Source organism: Callospermophilus lateralis, chromosome 3 (genome assembly GCF_048772815.1).
Source record: "Callospermophilus lateralis isolate mCalLat2 chromosome 3, mCalLat2.hap1, whole genome shotgun sequence".
NCBI classification, from domain to species: Eukaryota; Metazoa; Chordata; class Mammalia; order Rodentia; family Sciuridae; genus Callospermophilus; species Callospermophilus lateralis.
In genome coordinates, this window is record NC_135307.1 from 108,581,112 (window position 1) to 108,608,792 (window position 27,681).

Here is a 27,681-nt window from a genome sequence, read left to right on the forward strand (position 1 = left end):
CAGGTATGGGGTGAAGGTAGGGTGCAGGGGCAGCTCTCCTGGGTGGATGTGGATGGAACTTGTGATCCTCCTGCCTCAGCCTCACCAGTTGGCCAGTTAGAAATACTGGGTCATCCCTCTAGTAGTAGCTAGAAAGTATTTGAGAAAACCGAGAGCCCAAATCACAGAAGGGCTGGGTGGCTACAGCATCCTGACCCTGACCCAGGCCAACCCAGAAGGCTCTTTAGCACCGCACAACACTGGGGACCTTCACACCCATCTGTTCCCCTCCTAGCAATCAGAATTTAGTCCACAGCCTACACGGTGGCTTAGTTTAACCTTTTCTGACAAGGCTCCTGGGCCTTCTCCTTCCCTCCAGCACAGCACAAGATGCACACAAAGGTGGGACACCTCATGGGGCAGCCTGACGCCCCACACCTCAGTCCTTTTCTCCTGGAGGGCTTGAAAGACCACAAGCCATAAAGGGTGAAGCCAAACAGACACAGGGATGCTGAGAAAACAAAGGTCCCTTCTCAGATCCTGACCAAATATCAGAGTGTCTATTCTGGGTGCAGGGAAGCCCGTCCCTACCCTCAGAACCAAGAATGAGGAGCTGAATTCATTAAAAATAAGGTGGGCTGTCAGACACAGCTCCCAGCTGTGCAGCCCCTGGCAAGCTGCTTTCCCTCCAGGACTTTGTTTCCTGAGCTCTCCAAAGAGGGGGGGGGGTGGAGAGAAAGTCAACAGGAGCTCCGCTGCCCTCCCACCATGACAGTCACCAGGCCAGAGCTCCAGGCAGGGGCACTCCGCTCCTTCCCCTTAACTCAGCACCTCTCTGGTCACACCCTCACCCTGCAGTGGTGTCTCATGGAAGGTGGAAGCAAAGGTCAGAGAGCAGTCACTTTGGATTTTTTTATTTTACATTTCATATATTATCCAGTTTCACATTCTCACAGGATCAACAATTACAACAGCCACCTAGTCTCCCACATCTGAAATGGCAAGACAGTCACAGCTGTGACTAAAGGTAAAGCACTGATATGCTCACAAAACAAAATAAAATTGCACAATTTTTTTCTTTATTTTTCTTAAACCAACGCCTGACACAAAGGCTCGCTGCTGAAGAATGGAAACCCGTTTCTTCTTCGTGCCTCAAACTAAACATTAAACTTATCTGACAAGGCGAACAAGGTCTCTTTAATAATTAATGGTACACACATGAAAATCCTTTATGATGCATAAATATTTTGTTACACAGGGTACAAAAATACTTTTCACGTTTTGGTTGACTTTAAGGTTTGGAAAGAACAAGGAGCAGTGGTGGGGGCAGGGCGCCCTGCGGAGAGGTCAGCAAGATGGGCAGAGGAGAGGGCTTTCTTATAATTATTGGCCCATCTGAGAAGGAAGCCGAGGACTGATTCGAAATGACAAGGCAAATGTCGTGTGGTGGTTGCTGAGCCTGGAAGTGTGTGTGGTGCATGGGTCCTCAGGGAAGAAGTGGCCACAGGGCTCAGGCCTCTCTGAAGCACAGTGGGTGTAGGGGCGGGGTGTGGAGAGAGGGACCAGGCACCATAAGCTAGGACCTGTTGCTATGGAGACAGTGTGAGAACAAACTGTACACTCACATATACACAAGTTTAAGTGTCTTAATTCATGCCAGAAAACATGCAAAATTAAATGCCTCATTTTCTTGAGGGGGAGCTTAAGAAGCATGTTTGAGTGGGAGGTCAGGTCAGGTCTTGCTGGGTCACAGTGAGGCCTCCTAGCTGGGTCTGGGTGTCCCAGCAAGAAGGCCCTCAAATCCTCCAGGGAGGCCTTGGAGAAGGGTTTGGGGTAGAACAAGCCTGAGGAAGAGGGAAAGGAACAGGAAGCAGTTCACTGAGTCAGGCTTAAGATTCACAGTCTCCGGAGAAGCAGCAGCTCTGCACAGGCCGCACGCAGGGGTCGGTGGAAGCTCAGGGCCCTATTCTGGCCCCACCACATAGTCCCAGAACCAACTTCCTGGCGACCAGACCTGGAGGGGAGAGGGGTGGCCATAAGCAGAGGTAAGGGAGTAGAGCTGGCCCAGGCCTCCCTTTGCGGAGATGGCAGGCTCACAGGGGTGGGAGAAGGGAAAACCAGCCACATGCCCCAGTGACCAGGCTCCAGGTACCACCTCGCAATAGCAAGCTCTGGAGACTTGAGCAGAGAGAGGACCACAGCCCTGCAGGAAGCCAGAGTCTAGAACATTTTCTGTCCCAGGCTTCTGGGGCCAGCACTTACTGAAGAATCAACAGAACTGGCGATACTTCCATCCTTGCTGGGTGCCGTCAGAGGAGGGATACCAGCGGACCTGCAAGAGAACCCACCATCAGGAGCCCACCGTGCAGTCCTTTCCCTCAGGAGGGAACTTGATGAGCTCAGCCTTCGGTGTCCCTGCTGCAGTCCTAGTTGTGCCACTGACTGGCTGGCAAAGGCTGGGCCAGTTACTCACCTTAAATATGAGTTTCTTCATCCAGAAACGGGAAGACTGCCTGCCCCACCTCCTTTGCAGGATTGAGGCTCCGTGAGAGCAGATCATGCAGATGCCTTTAGACTTCACTAAGCCTGAGCCATGTGCCAGGTTAGGCCTGCCAGAGGGACATCTCGGCAGTCAGCAATCTGCCCCCCCTGCTTACTAGGAGAGCAAGACATTCCTAACATTAGTAGAAAAACAAACCTAGTAAATTTCTGTTGTGTTTCTTTGGGTCTCAGTATCCTCATCCAGTCATAGAACAAAGATGGATGTGAAAATCAGGTAAGACAGAACATAAGGTACATTAAAAACCAGGATCAATTCAAGTGCGGTGGCCTGTAATCCCAGAGGCTCGGGAGGCTGAGGCAGGAGGATCGTGAGTTCCAAGCCAGCCTCAGCAACAGCGAGGCGCTAAGCAACTCAGTGAGACCTTGCCTCTAACTAAAATACAAAACAAGGCTGGGGATATGGCTCAATGGTCGAGTGCCCCTGAGTTCACTCCCAGTACCCACCCACCCCCCGCCCCCAAAAAAACCAGGGTCCACACCAGGAGTGTGCACTCCTGCAATCCCAGAGACTGGTGAGGCTGAGGCAGAAGGATCACAAGTTCGGGTCAAGGCTAGCATCAGCAACTCAGTAAGATCCTGACTCAAAAAATAAAAAGGTCTGGGGATGAAGCTCAGTGGAAAAGCCCCTCTGAGTTCAATCTCTAGTACTCAAAACAAAACAAGACAAACAAAACAGGGTCATCTAAGAGATAAAACTCCTGTCCTTATACGATTCTTCAAAGCATCTAGAGGGATGCCCAGCAGTCACCTAAACTCTAGCACTTGCCAGAAGGCCCCACAGAGCAATGGTTCCAAAGCTGGATTCCCAGAGTCTGATCAAGTAAATGACATGTAAGGCTAGGGGTGAAGCTCAGTGGTGGAGCACTTGCCTTGTTGAGTGTGTTCAATCCCTAGCACCAGAGAGAGAGAAAGAGAGAGAGAGACAGACAGAGAGAGAAAGAGAATGAATAACATGCACCCTGTCCCATGGGCCAGTCATCTAGAAGGAGGGCTACACTGGCTGCGAGGCCAAGGCTGCAGGGAAGGCACCTGCCTGTTACACATGGCAGAGCATGTCTGCCCTAGCCTGCCATGGCTGTCTGGGAGAGGGAAGGGGCACCATGCAAATGTGGTATAGGGATGAGAACTCAGAAGGGGAGCCCAGGGTCCCCTTAAAAAAGGAAGGAAAGACATACAAAAGCGAGGGACTATAGAGAATGAGATTGAAGCCAAGTACATAGTCAGACACCCTGAAGCAGAGCAGGCGATACCAATTACCCACTTAGCAGCCATGATTCCTGCCTCTTGGGTAGACAGAGGATGTCCAAGGATGCCAGGCCCTCTGGGGGCGGAGGGGAGGTTTCCTAAGAATTTGCTCTATGCAAATTCTCGATGTTATTTTGTGCAATGCAGATTTCTGGCCACACACCCACCCTGGACTGCAGTGGGAAGTGAGTATCTGGCCACCCAATTAACACTAGGATTCCTTTGGGCTCTAAAGGATGTGGCACTGCTGTCACCAGAATACAATGGCCCTGGGTCACAGGAACCACCTTAATAGAGCCTGTAGCCCACAGAAAAGGCCTCTCCTTGCCTTGGAGCTGCCTGCCCCACCTCAGAAGCCATGGTATTTCCTATCCTGCCTCCTAAGTGTCGGGAATCAGATCCTTCCCTTCTAGGCTGTGTGAAAAGCTTCTCTTGCCCCCAACAGCATGTCCCTTCCTAGATGTGGCCCAGGGGATGCCCTCTCAGCTGGCCATGTGGCTGGACACTACAAATCATTCCACATAAGAGTGACACATGAGAAACTGGCAGTGGTGCCACCAGAGAAACCTTGGCTCAGTCCAGCTCAGGGAACCCATCAGTGGGCCCTGCCCAGATCCCTTACCCATCTGGGTGCCCTGCAGGGCCAAAGAGGGGAGAGCGCGGGATGAGACTAGAAGGGACTAGGAAGCCTCTAGCTTACCTTTTTTTACACTGGAGAATCTGAGCAGCTGCTAGATCCTGTCTTACACTTCCTCCACAAGGTACTGTGACCCCTGCATCTCAAGCAGCAACTTTCCCTCCAACTTGGGTGAGTCAGGTGACTAATTGGGGGAAAAGAAGGAGAAAGCTCCCATTGTGGGCTCAGGACAGCCTTGTCACTGAAGTGGATGGAATGCACTTAGAGGGGCTGCTTCCCTCGGGGGCCTGGTATAGGCCAGTGGCTCTCCAGAAGCAGCATGACTTTTCCTAGATTTCTTCCTCCTGCCTGAGACCCTCAGGCCTGGGGGCAGGACCAATGTTAGGGACCCAACTAGAGTCGGGGCCTCTAGCTATCCCAATGTGCTCCTGAGAGACTATCCCACAGGGCACAATGATGAGGCTATGGATGAGCCTATGGGGGGCTGCTTCCAACAAGGAGGGGAGGACATGCCTCAGCTCACTCTCAGATCTTAGGACTGGCTAATGGAGAAGATGACACCAAGAAGAGGGTAAAGGAATTAGAAATATGAGTAGTCAAGAAAAATGGGAACCTCTCTCATCTGAAGGTCATTTAACAATACTTGACCCAGGTGACAGCCTACACTTGGACCCTGCAATAGGTCTGTGACAGGTGCCTATACATATGAGCAAAACAAGGGCACTACAGTAGAAAACAAGTATGCAAACAACTAACTTACTATCCACCAGGCACCAGGTCCATTTCCACACCGCTGTGCCAGCTAGGCATTCCAAATGCAAGTCAATACTTACTTACTAGGAAAACTGTCTTAAGATTCAAACTCAGAAAAGATTAACTATGTATTATAATTTTCATAAAAGATTCACATCTGTGAATTTACCTACACACCTGTTCCCAAATCTAAGGACTAACACGAGTGGTTTTCCTGGAAGTAAAATTAGTCAAAGGGAGGGACGGGGTGGGCAAAACCCAAAAACCTGCTTTCCCTAAATGCAGACCTGTAGTAGCCAATGCTTAGGAGAAGCTCACCATGTGCCAAATGCTGTTCTGAGTAATTTTCATTAAACAAACAACTTGTTAAGCTAATGCCCCATCTCCAGACACATCAGTATACTAACAGAAAATGGAGGCAAAGGGGGGTTAATGTGACTTCCACCTAAGTGGTTGAAGCAGTTTAAGGGGAATCGAGCCATGGTAAATGACCTGCATTTCTCAGATTGAAATGGAAAATGAAATTCCATTCAGGAGGACACTGGGATGCCACAGGAGATGGAGAATCCCTGCTTTCAAGCCACCATTTTTATGTGCCAAGCCAAACTGTACCCCTGCATTCCACGCCTCAACCCTTCAAAAGAGAAGATTCTTTTATGAGGATTGTAAGACTGAGCAAGATGGCCTTGTGCCAAGACAGAGCAGGACAGAATAACCTCCAAGGCCTGGCCTGCAGTGGAGCTGTGCATGATGGGGCAGAGAAAGGGGTCCAGTCCTCATCCCTGCTTGTCTTTCGAGAGTTCTCTCTCCCTCCCTCTCTTTTAAAAATATTTTTTTAGTTGTAGATGAAAACAGTACCTTTATCTTATTTATTTTTTTTATGGGGTGCTGGGTATCGAACCCAGTGGTTACACATGCTAGGCAAGCACTCTACCACTGAGCCACAACTCCGACCATTGGCAGTTCTCTTACAGTCACCTTCTTGCCCTGAGTTTTTCTATTGGTTGAGAAGAATCCATTATCTTTATTTAGATGCTTTCAGCCTCCATTTTTGTCAAGGGGCTCTTGGAAAGAAAAAATAAGTCTCTACTTGGAAAATGTTCTCAAGCCTATTTTTTTTTTTTTTTTTTCCATAAAAGACTCACATCTGGGGCTGGGGATGTGGCTCAAGCGGTAGCTCGCTCGCCTGGCATGCGTGTGGCTCGGGTTCGATCCTCAGCACCACAAAGATGTTGTGTCTGCCGAAAACTAAAATGTAAATAAAATATTAAAAAAAAAAAAAAAAGATTCACATCTGTGAATTTACCTACACACCTATTCCCAAATCTAAGGACTAACATGTTTGGTCCTAACAGCCTCTTTTACTGCTGAGGAATGAATAGCTGGCTAATGACCACCTGGTTAACCTCTGGACATGAGTCTTTTCTTCCCGAAAACTGCCACTATCCTTTGTGCAGATTATGGGAGGAAACTGGAAAAAAGAAAAATGGCAGGCACGCAACCCTGTGGCATGAAGCTCAATGACAGGTAGCAGCATGCCACTCCAAGCCAGTTGGGCACTCCAAGCCTCCCCTGATTCATTTGATCAACCCCCTTCCTGCCTCCCTATCTGTCATGGCCTAGCATCTCAGGACAAAGCAGAATCTCTCCACCTGATCCAGTCCAACCCTCTCATTTTACAGATGAAGACACAGGACCAGAGGTGAGGAGCCCAGCAAGGCCAGTTCTGTGTCCCATCAGTGCCTCCTGGGGGCCCTACAGTTAAAACAGCTCAGCTCGCTGGAGCACTACAGGTCTGCCCTGGGCAGACACACAGGATGGGCTTTCTTGCTCCCCACTCTATCCCTGCCACAGAAACTAGTTTGTGGTATACACTAACCTTCAAAGGTCTTCCTCCAAGGAAAGACCTTTGCCCTCTTTCTATGCTTTAATCAATTTTTTAGCGCTGTCTCTGGTAATCAGCTGGGAACAGTGGCGAGTCTATAACCACAATTCTTCTGCCCCTGGTACAATCAAAAGATGCTGTAGCCAAGGAATTCCCTGCCAGGGGAAAGTTGGCTCAGGTAGTAGTCCATGAATCTGAACTTTCCACCTTGGAACTGGTGAACCTCAATGTCATTAAGTCCCTCAAAGGGCCTAAAGAAGGATGTGCATTCAGCTTTTAGCAAAGCACCTAGCTCCCCCCACCAGCAGCTTCTGCTTCCAGTGAACTCTAACTCTCCCTTTCTGGCTTCTCATGTCCTTTCGCCTTGTCCCCTTCCCTACTTCCCAGGTCAGGTCCAAGCCACCTACCTTTATATACTCCCTCAACAGCACAGCACACCCCACCGCCACCCCGCTAGGGCCAGCTTGCTCCTCTGAGGCTCAGCTGTTGGTCATCTGACCGATCAGAGGCTAAGATCAGAGGCTGATCAAGACTGCTCCTTGGCCTTCCTCCTGTGACTGTCTGGCAGCATCCTGTCCACACACCAGGTAGCTTCTTGTCATTGCCACTGTGCAGACCACTCTCCATACACACACACAGTGTGGTGAGACATCACTGGTAGTATATCCCAAGGCCAGAGTACAGAGATATGAAAAATTGTGTTCAAAATATGTAATAAGAATTGTGATGCATTCTGCTGTCATGTATTTAAAAAATAAAAGCAATTAAAAAAAAGTCAGACCAGAGTAAACCTGGGTGGCCAGAGGCTGGGATCTGACATAGCACTTGACACAGAGCCCCCTGAGCCCAGTACTCACCCTCCCCAACTCCCCCCAAGACATGTCTGCTCCCACTTTCCTGCCCTAAGACCGGAAATAGCCAAGTTTCATAAAAACAGGAGCAAACACTCAAGACCTCTTAGGACAACCAGGCCCAGTTCTAGAACTTCATTGTGTTAACATCATCCTGTCACAACAACCAAGGCAAAGTCTATTATTCTCATTTTCCAGGTGACTAAAAATTGAGGCAGAGAAATCTTTAAAAGCTTGATGAAGTTCATAAAGACAGGCAGAGGCACGTCTGGTTCCAGAGATCATGCTTGAACTGGGAATGGAATTGTGATCCTGTCACCACAGGGGAGCAGGGCAGAGCACGGTGGGCTCCGTGGGCTCCGGGAGGCGATGCCACAGCCAGTCTTCTCAGTACTCCCGGCACTCTGCCTTACAGCCTCTATAGGAGCTCACCACTCACAGTCTCCCTCCCCTCAGTCAGATCCCAATCCTTATAGATCCCTGAAGCCTAGCCTTTTAGATCATCCTGAAGAACAACAGTTCCACTGGAGCTCTAGGGATAGGAGTGGCCCCATGGCCAGGAAGGTACAAAGTCTAAGTTGGAAGAGCCAACTCAGAGCCCTTCTACTCCTCCACCCAGAGGGGCTTACCTGAGCATGGAGGGCAGCAGCAGCAGCAGCGGCAGTGGCAGCTGGGTAGGTGAACGCAGCATGTGAGATGGCTGGGGTCAGCTCTGTGGTGTACAGAGGATAAGGGGCCCAGGCCTCTGGGGACGCAGGGATCAGAGCAGCCCCCATCAGGTCATCTATAACAGGAGACAACAGCCTCCATCGTCAGAACACTGGTCTTTCCTCCTACCACCCCCTTCCAAACAGAGAAGGGGACCCAGCACTACAATTGAGCCATAACCCCCACCCCCAGCCTCTACTGAAGACCAAGACCAGACAAAGAAGTCACGTGAATTTGGCCTGGCATGATGGGCACCCTGATTGCAGCAATAAGTTCTCAAACAGGCCTTAATCCATCTCAAATAAGAAAAATCAGAGGTGGCTTCAAGAACTGGCTTCAAGAAGCTGAAAACCCCAACAGCTCAGGCACAGTCCCTCTGAGAGTCAACAAAGGCCACAGGGAAGGAAGTCTCAGAGGTAGCTCTAGATGCAAGAAGCCCCCTGAAGAGGGGAAGACAGACAGGACTGATTCCCTCAACAAGAATCTGAGCGTCTGCTCTGCATGCAACTCCAGTAGGGCCTGCCGGCTCTGACCAGGCAAAGGGGCAAAAGAAGGCAGCTCAGAGTACCACTCACAGGGATCCCGGGCAATGAAATGTGCTCCTAGGGCAGGGTGAACACTGGTGGGATTTGGTGTTGCCATTAACTTGCTCTTGGCCATCTTGGTGTTGGCTTTGGCAAATTCTAGCCTCAGGGTTTGCGGGTTCTCAGGATCAAAGCGAATACCCTACACAGGAAGGGAAGGAAGAGAAAGACTTACTCTGTAGGATCCACACTGTCAACTGCAGTGGATATAGAGGGCCCCGGAACCAAGCTTGCCTTCAAGACTCATGCACATGGGGCCATGGTAGAAGAATGTGGCTTAGACCTGTGAGTAATGATATTTATCACAAACAGGGAACCAAGGACTCTGCCCTGAGATGAGTGGGAAATGAAGTTCACCTATGGACCCTTTTCTTGGCCATGAAATGGGGGAAGGTTTGCAAAAGAAAGAACAGGGGCACTCACTGCCTACCAGAGAAGGCCTACTTTCCACCTACTCACGTTCAGTGCATTCTTGGCGGCTTCTGCTCCTGCCCGGCTGTCAAAGATGACAAAACCAACAGGCTAGTAGGAAAAAAGAGAAAACATTCTCACATCTCTCCCAGTATGCCATTTGCCCCATCTAAAACAACCAAACAAAGATTGCTGGGCTGGGGGTGGAGCTCAGTGGTAGAGCTCTATAGTATATACTAGGTCCTTGGGTTCAATCCTCAGTACCACCAATAAAGGATTATCACCGAACTAGAAACAGTATTTGTTCTGCTGATAAGAGAACAGAGAACAGAGAAGAAAAAAACTCCTTGCCCATATCCTCCCCTAAGGTACAGCTGGAAGATCCACATGCACCCAAAGTGAAGTCTCTCTCCATTGTACCACACCATGGGAAATGATGTCAACCAAGCTTTATTTCACTGCATTAAAAAAATCACCCTTTTGGGGGCTGGGGTTTTGGCTCAGTGGTAGCGTGCTCGCCTAGCATGCATGAGGCACTGGGTTTGATCTTCAGCACCACATAAAAATAAAGACAATAAAGTCCATCAACAACTAAAAATTTTTTTTTTTAAAAAATCACTCTTTTGTAAAAGCCTGTTTAAATGCATAAAGATAGTAGGTCAGAGCTCAGCTACCTTCTCTACTATCCTCAGTCATGGGCCCAGACAGTGGTTCCCAAATCCCCAGAGTCAATCACAGAAGGCCAGGAGCTTACTGGACCCCAACAGCTGGTGAAGTGGGGAGGGACCTGTGGAGGCCATCCTTTTGTCAGCTGAAGACAGATATGGATGGCAGAGTGTGTTTCACCGTCATGTTAGGGGAAAGGAACCAGACCTCAGTTATAAACTCAGCAGTCAGTATGGCTGGGAGGAAGAAAAACCTGGGGGCGGGGGAAATTACCTGTCTCGATGTGAGCTTGATCAGGGACCCTTCATATCCCTGTAGAGAGAGGTGGCCATTACTGGGGAAGGTAAGAAGCCTCTATTATGCTAATCCAGCACTGTCCCCTCAGCCCCACCTTTCCCCAGTGACCCCTGAATCATTCTCACACCCTTCTCCCCCCCCCCACAAAGCCAACCCACTCTAACCTCCACCACTGTGGAGTTCCAACTGCCCTTGTGTTCTGAATCACATGGTCTAGCACATGGGGTGGCATCATGCGGTGGCATTCATCACTTCATGCGTAAACTGTTGTGCGCTCCACTAACTTGTAATTTGAAAGCACAGATCTTACCTTTTAAGCTCTCTCATCTGCAAATGGAAAAGCCTACACCAAATCTTAAGATTCCTTATATAGCAAAACTACTAAGATCCTTTATGTCTCCATTTTACAGATGAGGAAACAGAGGCTCCAAAGAGCTAACCAAGTGAAAGAAGTACACTAGCAGAACCAGACAGAACCAGGTCTGTGACCACAGCTGCTGATTCAACTGCCAGCACACAACTCAATTTAGAGATTCATTCCTGTTACTTCTCCCTGGTCCAGGGCTCTATCTTGGGGGTGGCTGGGTCCTGACTCACCTTGAACGGCCGGAAGAGCAGGTAGAGTTCTCTGGGTTTAATGTCCACGGGGAGGCCACTGACAAACAATGTCCGAACCTAAGGACAGAGACCACAGTGGTCAGGGCCAGATTGGACAGGAAGGACAGGAATGGGGGCTGTTCCTTCAGGCAGGAAACTAGAGTCCTTCTAGAGCTTAAGGAGGAATTCAGTATTTCCTGGGCCTCCTTTGGACACAGAGGCATATTTACATTTAGTCTCACAGTTTTAATTTTTTCAAAGCCCTTTCTATGCACCTTTCTTCTTTAGATTTATCCTGTAGGTGTCATTCAGCAAGCACTTGTTGAACCTCTGTGCATAGACTGTGGCCAAAAGAGGCAAGGAGAACGTGTTCTGTTGACAAGCGTACATGCTCTTTGCAGATAAAGGTCCCACCCTTCTAAGAATCTGAAGAAAACTATATTGCCTCACCCCTCCCCAAAAAAGCCACAGAAAAAAATATGTATATATTTTTCCTAAAGATACCGTGGTTGAGAGATTCTGTATGGTCTGAGGAGAGGCAAAGAGGTACATGGAACTAAGTCCTATGCCACACTATGCCCTGGAGCTGCTGTGCAGAGTGGACCTAATCAGTCCTCTCCTCCTTCCTGTCCTCACCAGGAGGGTGCATTAGGGTGGGTCAAGGGTGGGCATTAGGGTGGGCTGCCAGAGTAGCCCCACAGAAGCCTCTGCCTCAGTTCTCCCCAGAGGCCACCTATTTTGCTCAGACTAATTTTAAACCCTCCCTCAAATGGTTCCTTTCTGGCCAGACCTCCCCAGAGGCCCCTTAAATAGCAAGTTCTCAGCACAAAGTTTCCTGCTTAGGGTCAGGGAGCGGGTGTGTAACAGGGACTCTTTTCCTTATTTCCAGCTCAGAATCTTGTTTCTTGTTTCTTCTTCCCTCTGGGCCACCAGGCCCTTTCCCACTGGTTTCCATCTTTTAGGTTGTAAAATACTCCCAAAGGCTACACTCTAGCCCCCAATCTGTCCTTGTCATCTCTCAGGAAAAGAGGCACCTATGGATTAGATGATGTGTCCCTATTTGCCAGGTCACAGACCCTTTGCAACCTGACTTGAATATACTCCTTGGTTCTTTCTAATTCTAGCAATCCCAGCCAATGACACTGCCCTCCTATCTCCCTTGTCCACACAGTGAAACAGGGCCCAGCAAAGCTCAGTAACTTGTCCAGGGCATGCGGCTTAGTTCACCAAGGAGCAGAGATAGGCGAGACCCAGGTTGTAAAAGGCCTTGACTGCTGTCTGACACCATCCACCTGGGCAACCTAATTAGCCCCACAGCTGAATAAAGAATTGTCACACATGTATTCAATAGCCAGTCCCTTCTTCTGGCACTTGTTTCAGAGCGATGAAGGTAGAAAAAGTCAGAAACTGGCAAACCAGCGGTGGGGTAAGCATGAGCTCAACAATCTCAGCCACACGTGGAGAAGACAAGTCTCTACTGCACACCCACCTTCCTGCTTCTGACCCCATCTGACCCCACACCCTTCCCAAGGACCCTGACAAACACCAGCAGTGTCCCATCTCACAGCAGTTGCTTGTGCTGTTGTCCTCTGGCCCACCCTTTCCTCACTCTTTAGCTAAAGAGCACTAATGCTTCAGGTCCTGATTTCCTGGCTCCCCTTTCCATCCCGAGTCCTGCAGCGGTCCTTGGCACCCTTGCCTTATGTTCCCACCAGCCTAAGCGGACCCTCTCATCCTGATTGCATCAAGTCCGAGAGACAGGAGCTAAGTAAGACACAAGACTTTTCAATCTTCCAAAGTGCCTCGAGTCAGGCCTTGACGTTTAAGACCTCCGCATCTCTACACACTAAGTCCTTCCAAAGAAAAAATGGCCAGAGACCAGATGTGGCCGAGGACTATAGAATGGCACTATAAATGAGAAAGAGCAGGCTTTCCTTAGACCAGAGTCTGCATCCCAGCTTTATGCTTGGTCTGGAGAAGTTCCTTATCTTTCTGAATATATTTCTCTATCTGTCACCACCACCACCACCCACCTCCAAGAGAAAGCTCACCTTACTCCATGCCTGGCACACGTGCAGGGATCAACCAAGTGCTGTTTCACTTAGGGCTCCTGTCATCACTGCCCTACAGGCCCTCACCTATCGGGCACCATTTTTTCCATGGTTGTCTAGTGAGGCTGGATCAGGCCCAGGTCAGTCTATAGTTGGGAATGTGGGTACGACAACCTTAGGTGGTCGCTGGATTCTTATTTTTCCTCTTCCCTGGGGAGTGGGGGAGCAATGTTTGAGGTCAAAGGTATCATAGAGAGTATTCAGTTTAACCCCATCAATTTACAAATGAGGGGAAACTGAGGCTAGGGACAGTGACAGCATAAATGATTGCACAGTCAGGATCCTTTGAGACATGCAGTCACGTCTTCAAGGCCTGACCAAGTAGTCTTCATGTCTCAAGTCACTACCGGAGCCCACTCCTCCCATGGCACTTTCTGGTGCCAGCCTCAGGACCTGGATTCATGAGGGAAGCTGGATGCAGACTGGAATCAGACTTCTATAGCTACTGATGCCATGATGGAAAGATCAACCAACAAACCCAAAGAACTCAGGTGTCCCGCCGATTCCACAGGTTGATGACAATAATTCAACACATGGCTGGGGGTTAAGTCAATGGTAGAGCACTGGCCTACCACGCATGAGGCCCTGGTTTAGATCCTCATTGTCACCAAAACAAACAAACAAACAAACTTGTTTCTTGGGCCCTTCTCCTTGCATAGACTAGCCCCTTCTTCTTCTTCTTCTTCTTTTTTTTTTTTTGAGAGAGAGAGGGAGAGAGAATTTTTTAATATTTATTTTTAGGTTTTGGCGGGCACAACCTATGTGGTGCTGAGGATCGAACCTGGGCCGCAGGCCAGCGCGCTACCACTTGAGCCACATTCCCCAACCCCAGACTATCCCCTTCTGCAGAAGCCTCCACACAATCCAAGGGATTGTCTCTTTTACATTCTAAAAGGTGAAGAGCAACCACGGACCTTTAAGAATGGTCCCCTAAGAATAGATACCTTTAGGTGGCACATGCCTATAATCCCAGCAGCTCGGTAGGCTGAGGTAGGAGAATGGAAAGTTCAAAGCCAGTTTCACAACTTAGTGAGACTCTGTCTCAAAATAAAAAATATAAAAAAGAGCTGGAACTGGGGCTCAGTGACTAAGCGTCACTGGGATCAATCCCTAGTACCAAAAAGACAAAAAAAAAAAAAAAAAAGAATGATCACCTTCAGAGCAAGAAAAAGCAGACAGACCGTGCTTGCTAGGCCCACAATCCTGTCCTTTAGCAGAGGTGAAGGGAAGTGTATAGTCAGTGGAGTGGATACTGGGAAGTAGATACAGAATCTTGAGAACTCACTAAAAAATGATACATGCTGAGGAAGAACACTTCTGGTAGAACCTACTGGAAGCACCAAACTTTAACACAAACAGGGAAACTTACCAGGGTTGTACCCCATACAGGACATCACAGACATAGATAGCTGTGTACCCCCCATGACAGCTGGGAATAGACCAGCCTTGCTGCAGGTCCCAGCCAGTTCCTGGCCTGTTGAGTAGAAAAGACCAGCTTTGGGGCTGGGGATGTGGCTCAAGCGGTAGCGCGCTCGCCTGGCATGCGTGCGGCCCGGGTTCGATCCTCAGCACCACATACAAACAAAGATGTTGTATCCGCCAAGAACTAAAAAATAAATATTAAAATTCTCTCTCTCTCTCCTCTCTCACTCTCTCTTTAAAAAAAAAAAGACCAGCTTTTATCACAACTATGTCCCTGCTCCCAGGCTATGGGGTTCCCAAGGCTTCTCTCCTCTCACTCAAGCTCTGTTGCCTGTCTTTCCTCTAAAATGCTTGGGAGTCAGGTGGTGGGAGATGTCTAGCACCTGCCTGTTAAGTCTACACCACTGGCTACCACTTGTTAGCAGACTTCCTACAGTCATCCAGGTCTTTCCTGTCCTTCAGGGAAAAAGGTCTAAGGGCTACTTTCCTCCAGCTAGTGCTGGACCAACAACCCCCTGACCTCTTCTCACCTCCTCTGGGAGGCATCTCAATCTCATTCCCAGTGCTAGGGTCTCCAGGAGCGAAGAAGGGCAGCACCTGAGTGGCAAAGGTAGTATCAGCTCCCGACCTTCAACTCTGTTCTTGAACCCCTCTCAGTAAGAACAAGCCTGTTTACTTACTAATATTTTGATGTTGGGGATTGAACCCAGGGACTCATGCATGCTTGCTACATCTCCAGCCCAAAGAACAGGCTTAAAAGGAGCTTCTTCACCACACTGTCTAATTCCATTACAGCCTTACAAGCTATCCAGCCTTTTCCTTCAGGGAGGTGTTGGTTGCAGGCCACCGTCCGGGTTTCCCTTCTTCCTCCATAGCCTCTGCAGCCTGGAGGCAAGGGATGACTTTCTAAAGAGAAAAGTGGTAGGAAGAAAGGGCTCAGACAACCCATCCATGTGCCAGTGAAGGTCTTCCTTCAGAAAAACTGACACTTGTTTAAAGACCTTCAGAAAAGATTAAATTAAAACAAGCTTTCAGGAACAAAGTGCTAGTGATCCCCAAGGAACCAGCCCAATGCACAAATCCAGGTTTGTGTGGAACAGGCTTCCAGGCAGAAACCTCTCTAGGCCCTGGATACCCCTAGGGCAGATCTCTCATTCTGCCCGCCTGAGGAGTAGCTGTTCAAGTCTCCCTCCTCACAGGGGCACACAGAGCCCAGTAGGAATAGAGGAAGGGCTGGCAGGGAGTTGGAGCGGTGGATGAAATACCTAGACGAAAGCAGCTAAGCAAAGCCCCAAGAGGAAGGACCAGGATACAGGGTTAGCTGCAGGACACTAGGCCCAGTGAAAAGGACACACACTTGGTCAGAGATGTGGCAGAGGCCCCTCTGCTCACAAGACCTGTGTCCTTTTCTGCAAGGGAGGAACAGACCAGATGCAGAAGGCACTAACTTTCCCCAACCTTTCACGCCAAAAGACATCCTTCATACTGAGCATTAAACACTCGACTTCTCAGTTACTGTGGCTAAGAGGATGGGCTCCATAAATGCCAGTTTTTATTAGTGATGGAAAGGGTAAACACTGCTTTCAAAGACACCCATAGTCATTAAGTCCTCTTACCATTTAACTGTGAAGGACAACTACAGTCTTCTTCAAACCCCCGTCTTAGAATCACCAAGACAGGACTCTGGACTCAAGGGACCATCATGCAGAAGACAGTCCTTTCTCCAACAAGGATCCTGAAGCAGGAGAACACCAAGGCCAATCCCCACTCACAAAAATCCCATCAACCCCCAGGGAACAGTCTCCCCTCAAGGCCAACTCCAGCCTCTCATAAATCCCCACCCCATGAGAACTGAACTTGGGGAGAGAACCCAACCAGAAAAATCGTTTCTGGGCAATTAAAACATCATACAGCGGTGTGCAGTGGTGCACACTTCTGTAATCCCAGGGCTCGTAAGGCTGAGGCAGGAGGATGAGTTCAAAACCAGTCTCAGCAAAACCAAGGCGCTAGAGCTGGGGTTGTGGCTCAGCAGCAGAGCCCTCACCTTGCATGTGTGAGGCCCTGGGTTCCATCCTCAGCACCACATAAAAATAAATAAATAAAATAAAGGTATTGTGTCCAACTACAACTGAAAAATAAATACTTAAAAAAAAAAATAGCGAGGTGCTAAGCAACTCAGTGAGACCCTGTCTCTAAATAAAATACAAAATAGGGTTGGGGATGTGCCTCAGTGGTCAAGTGCCCAAGTTCAATCCCCGGTACCCCTATCCCCCAAAAAATCATTGTACAAAGGAGAAAAAAATGATTTCTGAATACTGATTTCTGGTACTGATCCTTTAGGATATCTGAAAGTTAGAATTTTATTTGGAAAAGAAAAACTGCCGGGCTGGGGATGTGGCTCAAGTGGTAGCGCGCTCGCCTGGCATGCGTGCGGCCCGGGTTCGATTCTCAGCACCACATACAAACAAAGATGCTGTGTCCGTCGATAACTAAAAATTAAATATCAAAAAAATTCTCTCTCTCTCTCTCTCTCTCCTCTCACTCTCTCTTAAAAAAAAAAAAAAAGAAAAAGAAAAGAAAAACTGCCTCCACAGTCCACTTCATCAACCGTTAGAGTAGCAGACTTGCTCCAGGCCCCTCCTCCTCGCTGCTGGGAGTGAGCTTTCCTAGTGTCAGCTGGATGGAAAACACTACTTAAGAGAAGGGGGTGGGGAGAGGAGGGAAATCCAAACAGGGAAAAACAAGCCTCTTATAAGCCCTTCCCACATCCTTCCCCTGCTCCCAGTCCTTAGCAGCAACCCAAATACAGAATATTTGAGCTGAAGAAACCTTATTTTTAGATGGAAACCAGGGCCCAGAGGTCCAATGAGCTGTTCATGGTCACTGTGCTTACCAGAAGCAGCCCCAGGGTCCTCAAGTGCCTGGCTACTGAGTCAGTGCTCTTTTGTAAGCCTTGATTGCTTGCCAGCAGCTTAGACCCCAGCAGAATAACTCTGAGGCACCCAGGAACAGGTATCTTCATAGCAAATTGCAAAAAGATGGGGTGGCAGGGGTGATGATGCTGTGGTTAGTCCTAAACAAAGCTGATTCAGTTATAAAAAGGTCAAAGGAAATACTCAAGATTGCCAACTCCAATGCTGAGTGTGAGCAGCCTCGCGCCCCACTGGGGGGAGGGAGACAGACACTCTACCAGCCTAGACCACAGGTATTTATGAGCTGCAGCCTACGTTATATAGGAAGCTTATGGTTTTCCTGATATAAAGATACTGAATGTTTTTTTTAATTAGTTGATTTCTGTTCTTCTTCTGTAGTGCTTGGAATCAAACCCAGGGCTCTACTACTGAGCTATGCACCCCTAGCCCCAGCCCAGACATCCTTTTAAGATGGGTAGCAATCATCTTCATGCCCAGATCTGATCTGGCTCCTCCAGGGAAGAGAGATCCATTGATGTGATAAGATATCAGAATTTTAAGGGAAAAAGGAGAAAGTGATGAGGTCTTAGGACAAGACTCGGACAGTGTCCTCATCTGCTTAGAGCCCCAGTGCTTTCTTCTGCCCACAAGAAGGCAAAGGATATGGTGAAGAAGGGGACAGAGAATAAAACTGGGAGGGAATAAGAAGACAGAAGCCAGGGCCTGGACCCTTACACCAGCTTGGGCCTGAAGTATGTATGTGGGTCACTGTTGGCCCAATGCCAAGGTTGCCAGGCAGAAATCTCAGGGTAATCACATACTGGGTGTGACCTTGGTAGCCAGGGGGGGGGCTTTGTTTTTGTTTTGGGGGGTGGGGGTGTGTGCCTGGGTCCCACGCTTAGGCTTGGCATAGCAGGTTGCTCTCTCCCAGGGGGAAAGCCAGCCCTCTGAGTGGGGCCACTTGACGCGAGGTGGATGGAATGTGGCGACATGGCCAGCAGACCCAGGACTTATAAGGTGCTGAACAAGGGCACCGGGAAAGACGGCAAGCAGCGTACAGCCAGAGGGTGCATATGAACCTAGACACACGCTCCCCCAATGCCCAGGCTCCTTGCTTCCTGATCTCTTCCAGGAAGCCTCCACCTGGATGACACCTTGCCCCAGAGCTTACCATCAGCATCACAACCCAATCTGGTGTGAAATTCCCAGGCTCAAGGTCAGTTCTAGTGTTCTGCCTGCTCTACTGATTCCAGCCCCAGAGCACATGCCACCAGAGCTTGGCTTCAAGGCCAATCTGGGCCACACTTTATAGTTTCATTCTTTCACCTGAATCAAAGGCATGTAAGCATGATGGTCTCTTTGATGTAACAGGTAAAACAGGTATGTGGCCCATTTTACAGGCAGAAAAAACAGCCTAGGAATTAAATGCCTGGCCAGTTGGTGACAGAGCTAGAGGTCAAGTCCAGTTTGCTTGGAAAGTTTAAGGCTCTTTGCTTATAGCCTACAATATATCCTAGAGTTCTTACAGGATGTGTAGGGTTGAGGGGAGCAGAGATTGGGGTAACCAAACTGGGGTGATAAATTCTCTAAGAGGAGGGACAGACTGGTCACATATAAAGTACTAAGTAAACCATGTGCAGTACCAGTGACTCAGAAAGCTGAGTCAGGAGGATCCAACTTTGAGTCCAGCATCAGCAACTTAGCAAGACCTTGTCTCAAAAATAAAAAGGGCTCAGTGGTAAAGTGCCCCTAGATTCAGTCCCGCAAATCAATCAACCAACTAATACTAAGTAAGGGAGCCTCAGACCTCATTATCTAAGCTGCTCCTTGCCCCAGAAACAATAGGCTTCATAGTAGAAACACACTAGGTCAAAGCCCGCCAGGTGCACTGAACTACACCTCATTTAGAGATCTACAGCAAAGACACAGCAAGAACTAAGCTATGCAGACTTGGTACCATAAGAGGCTGCTCAGAGGTGGTACTAGGCCTGCTTTAAGTGTATCTCTTTAAGTCAGAGCAGGAGGCCAGGACTTAGAAGCAAGACTTGCTGGACCCCCAGCAGGGAGACCTCCCAGATCCATTCACCTCCCCATCCCTCTGGGCGGTAAGGTCTGCCAACACAGATCTATTATCACCTGCCTGAGTGCCTGGTGAGAGTTATACTTGCCACCACTGCCACACACCACTGCACAGAAGGGACTACATACAGGCTTACTGTGGTCCAAAATTAATACCACCAGCTCTTAAACCATAAGATGCCACACCAGCGTGAGCACCAGCACCAGCACCACCACCCGTGCCCCATCACTTGACTAAATCTGACAAGAGTGATGATCCCCAACCTGGTGCTCCTGTTGAGAGAAGGCTTCTGCTCAGGGACCAAAGCTGCTTCTGGACCTGCTTTCTGGTCAGAAGGTCCCCTAGCAAACACATCAGAGATCCCTCCATTCCAAGCTGTGCCATGACTACACATCTAAACCAGAACAATCTGGGCAGAAGGTGGAGGGCACATAGAATCTTCATAGCAACAAAAGTTCTCAAAAATAGTCTCAGGTTGCTGGGTGGAATGGGAGACCGAGGCAGAAGGATGTCAGGTTTATGGCCAGCCTGGGCAACTGTCTCAAAACAAAGAACAAAAAGGTCTGGAGATAAAGTTCAGTGGTAGCATGCCCCTGGGTTATCTCCAGAACCAAATACATACTCACAGTCTCGGGGTTGCTCCAGTATTCTCTCCTGACTCCTCTTCTCCCCCGACCCCCAAATTAAAGCAAGGTCCATATGGGGGAAGGTTAGCCAACCACAAAGAAGGGTTAAATGCTCCAGATACTGCTACCATGGTCTGGTCAAGGTCAAGCCCTGCTCCTTCTCCCTGGGGGGACTAAGGCAGCCTCGATAGCTTGCAACAGTCAAGTGCTTCTACGCAGCTGACCGTGAGTGGCTAGCCCTTGCAGGTGGGCCTAGGCAAACGTTCCCATCCCCCAGGCCCTGCTGCAGTCCAGGACTCTGGCACCAATGGACCCACAAGTGGATTCTTCTGCCTCAGAAAAGTCTGAGTCTCAACACATCTCAGAGGTGACATTTCTTCCAACCAAGGAAGAAGCAGAAAACAAGGAGGCTGTGCAGATCCCTGGAAGGCAGTGGAAAGGGTTCTGGCATACAAAGCCTGAAGGGCTGTCCAGGTCCCACCCACCTTATGGCAGCATGGTTTCTGAAATGTAAGTGACAGGCTTTGCCCCACTGTCTGTCTCATAGCTTTGCCATGGTTAGGGGACAATGTGGAACTGAGTCAAGTGGCTGCTGCCCATAACCAATGGCAGAATAGAGGCAAGTAGCAACCAAGCAGTGCCAGTCCCAGGACTCTGAACTGAGTGACCAGAGGTGGGTAGCCTTGGACCAGCAGCTCAGCCCTCAGGGCAGGCAGGAGGAACTCATCTACCTCTCAGGACTGTCTAAGGCCCAATTGGATAAATGGTTTGAGAGCCTGAGAGCAAAGGCAAGATTCAGCATCTCAGTCCATGTTCTGCCCCTACTTGTGGGTTTCACCAGCACCACCCTCGAGAGGGAGGCAAAGAAAGCCACCATGTCCAAAAGTTGAAATGGGATTTAGAAGCTGGTTCTCTTGCTGGGTAAGGTGGTGCACGTGTGTAATCCCAGCAACTCAGGAGGCTGAGGCAGGAGGAGTACAAGTTCAAGGTCAACCTCAACGACCTAATGAGACCCTGTCTCAAAATAAAACATAAAATGAGCTGGGGATGTAGCTCAGTGGTAAAGCACCCCTGGGTTCAACCCCCAGGACAAAAAAAAAAAAAAAAAGAAACTAGCCAGGCTACCCACATATGGGAAAGGAGGAGACAATGATCCAACAGTATGGCCTCCAGAATGACAATCACTTGAAAGTGAGTAACATTTCTTTAGAAGCCTAAAGCAGCCTGTGGCAGTGAGGTGTGAAAGCAGTCAGTCTCAGGTACAGAGAAGGAGGGGTAGGCCATCTGTAGAGAATTCAAAATAAAATTGACTTGGTCTGTTTTTATTATCCTGTGGGACAGTGGTTCTAAAGAATATCTGTGATAGAATGCTCCTCCTGGCAGGGGTGAACAGTTCTCATCACCCAGTCCTAGGGACACCACAGTCCAAAGGAAATAGCCTAAAGTCAGTCTCTGGTCTTCTACTTGGGACTCAAGAAGTACCCAGAGGTCAGCCCTTAAAAACTTGGGTTGCAGACACCTCTCTGCCACCTTAAATCTCAGCAAAATCTAGTATGTGGTTAAGAGGTAATTTTGAACTCAAATCCCCCTCCCCACTTCATAGCTCCATGAAAGTTTTAACCTCTCTTGACACATTTATATGAGATGATAGTAATGTAAGCACTCAGCCAGGCACAGTGGCACACTTTTCAATCCTAGCTATTCAGGAGGCTAAGGCAGGGGGGTTACAAGTTTGAGTCCAGGCTCTGCAACTTAGTGAGACAGGTCTTAAAATTTAAAATAAAATGGGATGGTGATATATAGCTCAGTGGTAGAGTACCCCTGGGTTCAATCTCCAGTACCACACACGTTAGTATTTCACAGTGCTGTTGTGAAGGTTTAATGAGATAAAATAGTAAAGAGTTTAGCACCATGTCTGCAGCAAACACTACATACAGGCTTACTATTATTAGTACAGCCTCTCCGTTAGGTCATTTGAGCAGAGGAGAGGCACCTACAACACCTTCCAGAGAGGAAGGGAACTTGCCTTCCTACCAGAATCCTCCTGGATTCACCTGCCTGAGTCCTGTTTCTAGTTAGGGTAAGTGCTCACGTAAGCATGGAAGTCTCCCTTTCTTCATACTCAAAAAAAAAAAAAAAAAAAAAACTGCAGACAGAGCACAAAGATGTTCCAGGTTCTTTCAAATGCTTTCAACGTCAGAAAAGAAAAGGTACCCAAGTCACACACACTGGACCCTGGACTTCCTTCACACTCCTCTAGACAAACTCTGACCTTTTCCACCCCCACAGGTCTAACAACCTCCTACTCACCCATACCTCACTGACTTCTAACCTCTCAGCATTGCCAGGAATCTGGCTGTCTCCTGACATCCCTCTGAGGACATATGATGAACCCTAGGTAACAGTTACAGAAGGAACAGTCTTGATCCAGTTACACTAGGGTAAGAAGGTAGCAAACTTAAGTCAAATTATACACCCTTTAGCTGTCATTAACCCCTGCCTTTCTATATATAGCTTACCATTAGGCTGCTATTTTTTTTTTTTTTGGTAGTTGTAGATGGACAGAATGCCTTTATTTTATTTTTTATTTTTATGTGGTGCTGAGGATCGAACCCAGTGCCTCACACATGCTAGGCAAGCCTTCTGCCACTGAGCTACGACCCAGCCCCCAACTTTTTAATTCACTTCCAAATACCCACTACCCAGGGATGCCCCACCCCAAATAAATATTGCCATAGGGGTTAGGGATATAGCTCAGTGGTAGAGCACATTTGTAAGGCCGAGTTGAATCCCCAGCACCAAAAAAAGGTGGTGGGGGGAGTAACCAATCCAAGCTCACCAAGTTAAATGCAATAAATATAATAAATATATATTATAGCTTTTTTGGTTCATCAATCATACCTCAATAAAGGCTTGTTGTTCATGGCACTGGGTATAGAACCCAAGCCCTCACATGCCAAGTACTTTACCAGTTATCTACATCCCCAGTCCTGGTAGTTTTTTTGTATTGTGGTGCTGGGTATGAACCTGGTGCTTGCACATGCTAGGCACACACTCAGCCACTGAGCTACACCCCCAGCCCTCAATAACATTGTTTTTAAAAATTATTATAACTTATTACTTTGTATTGTAAAAGATCTCCATTTACTCCTCTCCAGAGACATAGTAACTACCTAACTGTCCATGGAAAAATCACTTGGGACAGGACAGGCTTGGATATGGGATTCAGCAGCAGGGACATAAAGCCTGCCTCAAGCAGGATTCAGGTTCTGTGTCCAGCAAGACCCACCTGAGGGATGGTATAGGCTCAGATTGAAAAGGAAACTCACACAGCTGGGGTTGTGGCTCAGTGGTGGAGTGCTTATCTAGCATGTGTGAGGTCCTGGGTTCTATCCTCAGCACCACACATAAATACAAAAAGTAAAGGTCCATCTATAACTAAAAATATATTTAAAAAGAAAAAGAAAAGGAAACTCATCTCCTCTCCTTAGTTCCCTGTTGTCCCCTTTAGCTTTCAAAGGGTATCAAAGCTTTTAACACAAAACACATCTCCTTCCCAAGTGTAAGGAAAATGCATTTCTTCCTAACCCCACATGGTATCAGGCTCTTCATAATATGGACCACATTATTGCTGCAACACCGCAAATTCCTGGTAGTTACCTAAAAAAGTCATGAGGTTCTACGATGCACTTACCCTACCTTTATACATGCCAGGCCCTCCTCTTAGAATGCCCTTTCCACCCCACTATGGCATAAACAATCTACTCACCCCTAACTCAGAGAGGGCTGATCTCTAACCTCTCAATGACACCATGGTACCATGTCACCATGTGCTGACATTCCTTTATTCTAACATACCATCATTTCCTCCTGGCAAGTCCTCCTCACCTCCTAGCCTGCAACCTTTTTCACCTGTATTCCTAACCCACAGTCCAGAAAAAGAACCTAATACATGTGATACCGATGAAGACTACTGGTAAGATGGGCAAGGAAGAAAAGCCAAAGCCATAAAAAGCACTTTAAGACAAGCAGCCTCAGAACCATGGAAACACACCCCTTCTCCAGTGATCCAGCACCTTTAGGAATTAAAGTCTTATGGTGGACAGTATTAGGGTTCTTTGGTTTTCTATGCTTGCTCTAGCTAATCTCTAATAGTTGACTGGAAAGAGCCAGCTTAGGTCAGCTATAGCAGTTACCACCATTGCTAACAACATCTTCTGGATGATGGATCTTAGGGATTGCAGAACTGACTGCTAGGCAGTGTCTAAGCTAAAAGAAAGAGATCAGTTCCAAGCCCAAGTGCACAAAAAAGATGAAGCCCCCAGCAAAGCTCTTGGCCCACTGTTCAGAAGCTGATGAGAGGAGCAGACTGACTCTTGTTCTTACCAGACCAGAATACACATTGGGCTTCCAAGAGGAAGGCTAACAGAGGAGGTGGTTTCCAGGAGAGCTAATGGAAGCCCTTAGATTTAGACCTCAGCTAAATACATCAAGCCCATGTTCCTTAGCAAGTACCCTCTTACTGAATCTACCTCAGCCCCCAAAGAGGAATGTAGGGACCCCACTTTTTAAGGAGCCTGCCCTCTCTCCCAGAAAGGCAATTAGGAGGGGGGAAAAAAAAAAAAAAAAGTGAAGTCTCAAATGCTTTTTTCAAGATTTACACTGTTTATTCTTCCCACCCAGAGCAGTGGGTCTGAGGATTGGGTTAGCCTAGCCCAACTTTCAAGCAGTGTGAAATCCCTGCTGAAGTCAACACTTTAGAGCAGTAATGGGGTTCAGGGTTCCAGCTCAGCTTCACAGTAGATACTGCCCTTCCAATTTTAGCCTGCAAGGGTATGAAGGCAAGCAAACACACCAGCAACCCTGTCACTCTTCCCCTAATCTCAGGGAAGGTTCTGAACAATCACATACCATGATGGGATGAAGGTGCCCAAAGTGAAGGGTCTGTGGGCATCAATGTCAAAGGATGACAAAGTCCAATGGAGTCAAAACAACCCACCATCCAAGAGCCATTACTGAACAGCCATCAGGCCTTCCCTCTTCACATTCTTAGTAAAGAGTTGTATATTCTTCCCTTGCTCCTCCCAGCAAAAGGTGGAATCCAGACAGACATTCTCAAGATGTCACACCATTGGTGGACTGAGGCTGTCAGGAGGCCTCTGAATTGCTAAGACAAGGAGCTGGCAGTGCGGGAGTTTGGCCCAGCAGTGCATCTCAGAGCTATTCTGAACCAACCCCATAGTCCAATGGGAGGTGAAAGCTACCCTGAGCCACCCCGCCCCACACTCTGCGGTTTCTCCCCCACACCAAAAGGAAGAGCCCTCAAGATGGATAACTGGCCCCTGGTTTCCTGGGCAAGAACATTCCAGGACCAGGCAGGAAGGGTCTTTCAGCCCTGGGTGACACAGCAGAGGCCCTTCGTAGGAGCTAAGAAGGCTGTCCCCTTTCCACACCAGTTCTCCTCTCTGCTGGCCACCCTCACATTTACTGAAAGCTTTAAGATTTTTATCCACCGCCTCACCCCCACACATCCACTTCACCATCCCATCAACCGACAAGCTGCTGGGGATTCCATGAAGCCATCTCATACTCCCTATTAGCACATGGCCAGTGGACAAGATGATGTCATCGCTTCTCGCAGGATCCCACCCAGGCCAGTTTTAGGGTCCTGGCTTGGCTACCAGTGCAAAATCGGAAAACCGGGAACTGAATGTATTTAGTCATCTCTTTCCCAACTCCAGTTAATTGCCGGCTCACCTATGCCAAAACCCAGGTTCAGGGGTTGAGAAGAAAGCCTGCCCGGTCCCATGACTACAACTCTAGTGAACCCAGGTGGGGGCGGCCGGCGCAGGCCTCCAAGGTCATGGGAAGGGATCAGGGTGGAAAGGGTACGAAAGTGAGGGTGCCGCCCGCCCGCCGCTCCGCTGGTAGTTGAGACGAGGGTCCCGGCCACCTGGAAGGTGCTCCCCAGACTACGGCAGCAAGTCAGGCTGGGGGTGGGGTGCGAGGGACGTGCGGGCAGCAGGCGTGGGACCGACGCGGTGCAGCCAACCCACCGCTAGACGCACGGACGACGCGCGGCCCTCCTCGAGCCCGGGAGGGCGGGGAGACAATGCCTGCCCCGCGAGGCAGTCCAGGCCGCACGCCCCCGCCCGCAGGACACGAGCTGCTCCTCCCCGGGCGAAGGGCAGCAGCGGGAAGGCGCCAGGAGCGATGGCCCGACCGACCCCGCGCGGCGCAGAAGGCCCCGCACGTCCTCTCCCGCGCCCACCTCCGCGTGCACTTCACCCAAGTCCCGGGGCCACAGACCCACCTCCTCCTCCAGGGTTGTGCCGGAGCCCGTGCCGGTGCCGGTGCCGGTGCTGTGCTCGCCGTCCGGCTTCAGGTTGCTCATGGTGAAGGGGGAAGGGGTGGCGAGGGAAGGGAACGCCGAGGGCGAGCGCGGCGCCCGGCCCCGGCCGGGATGTGGGAAGGGGCGCGGTGAGCGGTGCGCTCCGGGGGTGCGGGGCGGGGTGGCGGTGGGGGCCCGCGGGGCAGTGAGAGGGGCAGCCGCCGCTTCAGGCCGGGGTCACATCAAGTTTGGCGGGTGCGGGAGGTGGGGAGAGGGTGCGGCGGGGGAGGCACCGGGAACCAGAGCCGAGCCCGAGCGGCCGCCGCCTCCGCCTTTTCACTGCGACCGGCGAGTGCGCCCGCGGCGGCGGCGGCGGCGGCGGCGGGGGGCGGGCGCCGGGGGAGGGGGCGGGCGCCGGGGGGCGGGGGCCGGAACCGGCCTCAGCTGGGGCCCGGCCAGCCCCTCCCCCGCCCTCCCGCCGTCTCCGGGGGAACGCACAGCCAATCCCGGCCGCCCACTGCGGTCTCGCCCCGGTCCCGGCAGCGACGCGCCGGCCTTCGGCGCGGCCTTTCCCTTCTCCTCTTGGTCACCCTCTCCCTCTCTGCTTCCCCCATTCCCTTCTCCACGACAAGTTTTTAAACTTTGATGAACTGGCCCAGCGAACTTTCTTAAAGGAGCCGCGCGCCGCCGGAGGTGGAGCCGAGTGCCAGGCACGCCGCATCCCCGCCCTGTCGGCCCCACGCGAGGTGCGCCCTCCGCGAGGCCCCGGGATTGTGGTCTCCCCTTTAACCTAGTGTAGGAAAACGGGGTGTTCGACGCGTTGCCTTTGCCCCCAGATCTACTCGCCGGGTCGCAGTTCGAACCGTCAGAGCTGCGGGGTCCGGGTTCTGAGGATGATAGGCGGGGGAGGGGGAGAATGGCAGACACCTGGGCTTTGGTCTGCCTTGGGCGTTGTTTTGCTGAGTGACCTTGAGGAAATCACTTCCCCTCTCTGGCATCAGGCTCCTATCCTAGAGGGTGGGAC

At 49.8% G+C, this 27,681-nt stretch overlaps 1 protein-coding gene across 2 annotated transcripts; it reads right to left on the reverse strand.

The window, feature by feature from the left end:
• Positions 1–912: 912 nt before the first annotated feature.
• On the reverse strand, positions 913–27,037 carry Rbpms2 (RNA binding protein, mRNA processing factor 2). Of its 2 annotated transcripts, XM_076850945.1 has the most exons (8): positions 26,640–27,037; positions 11,176–11,253; positions 10,555–10,593; positions 9,664–9,726; positions 9,196–9,346; positions 8,542–8,696; positions 2,242–2,311; positions 913–1,993 (listed from the first exon to the last, which is right to left on the reverse strand). In XM_076850945.1, the coding sequence occupies exons 1-7, from the start codon at positions 26,718–26,720 to the stop codon at positions 2,249–2,251; spliced, it is 630 nt and encodes a 209-aa protein (XP_076707060.1). In that variant the 5' UTR covers positions 26,721–27,037; the 3' UTR covers positions 913–1,993; positions 2,242–2,248. The 2 variants fall into 2 exon arrangements, with proteins under 2 accessions (XP_076707060.1, XP_076707059.1); XM_076850944.1 differs by lacking the exons at positions 913–1,993; positions 2,242–2,311 and adding an exon at positions 3,037–4,607.
• Positions 27,038–27,681: the final 644 nt, after the last annotated feature.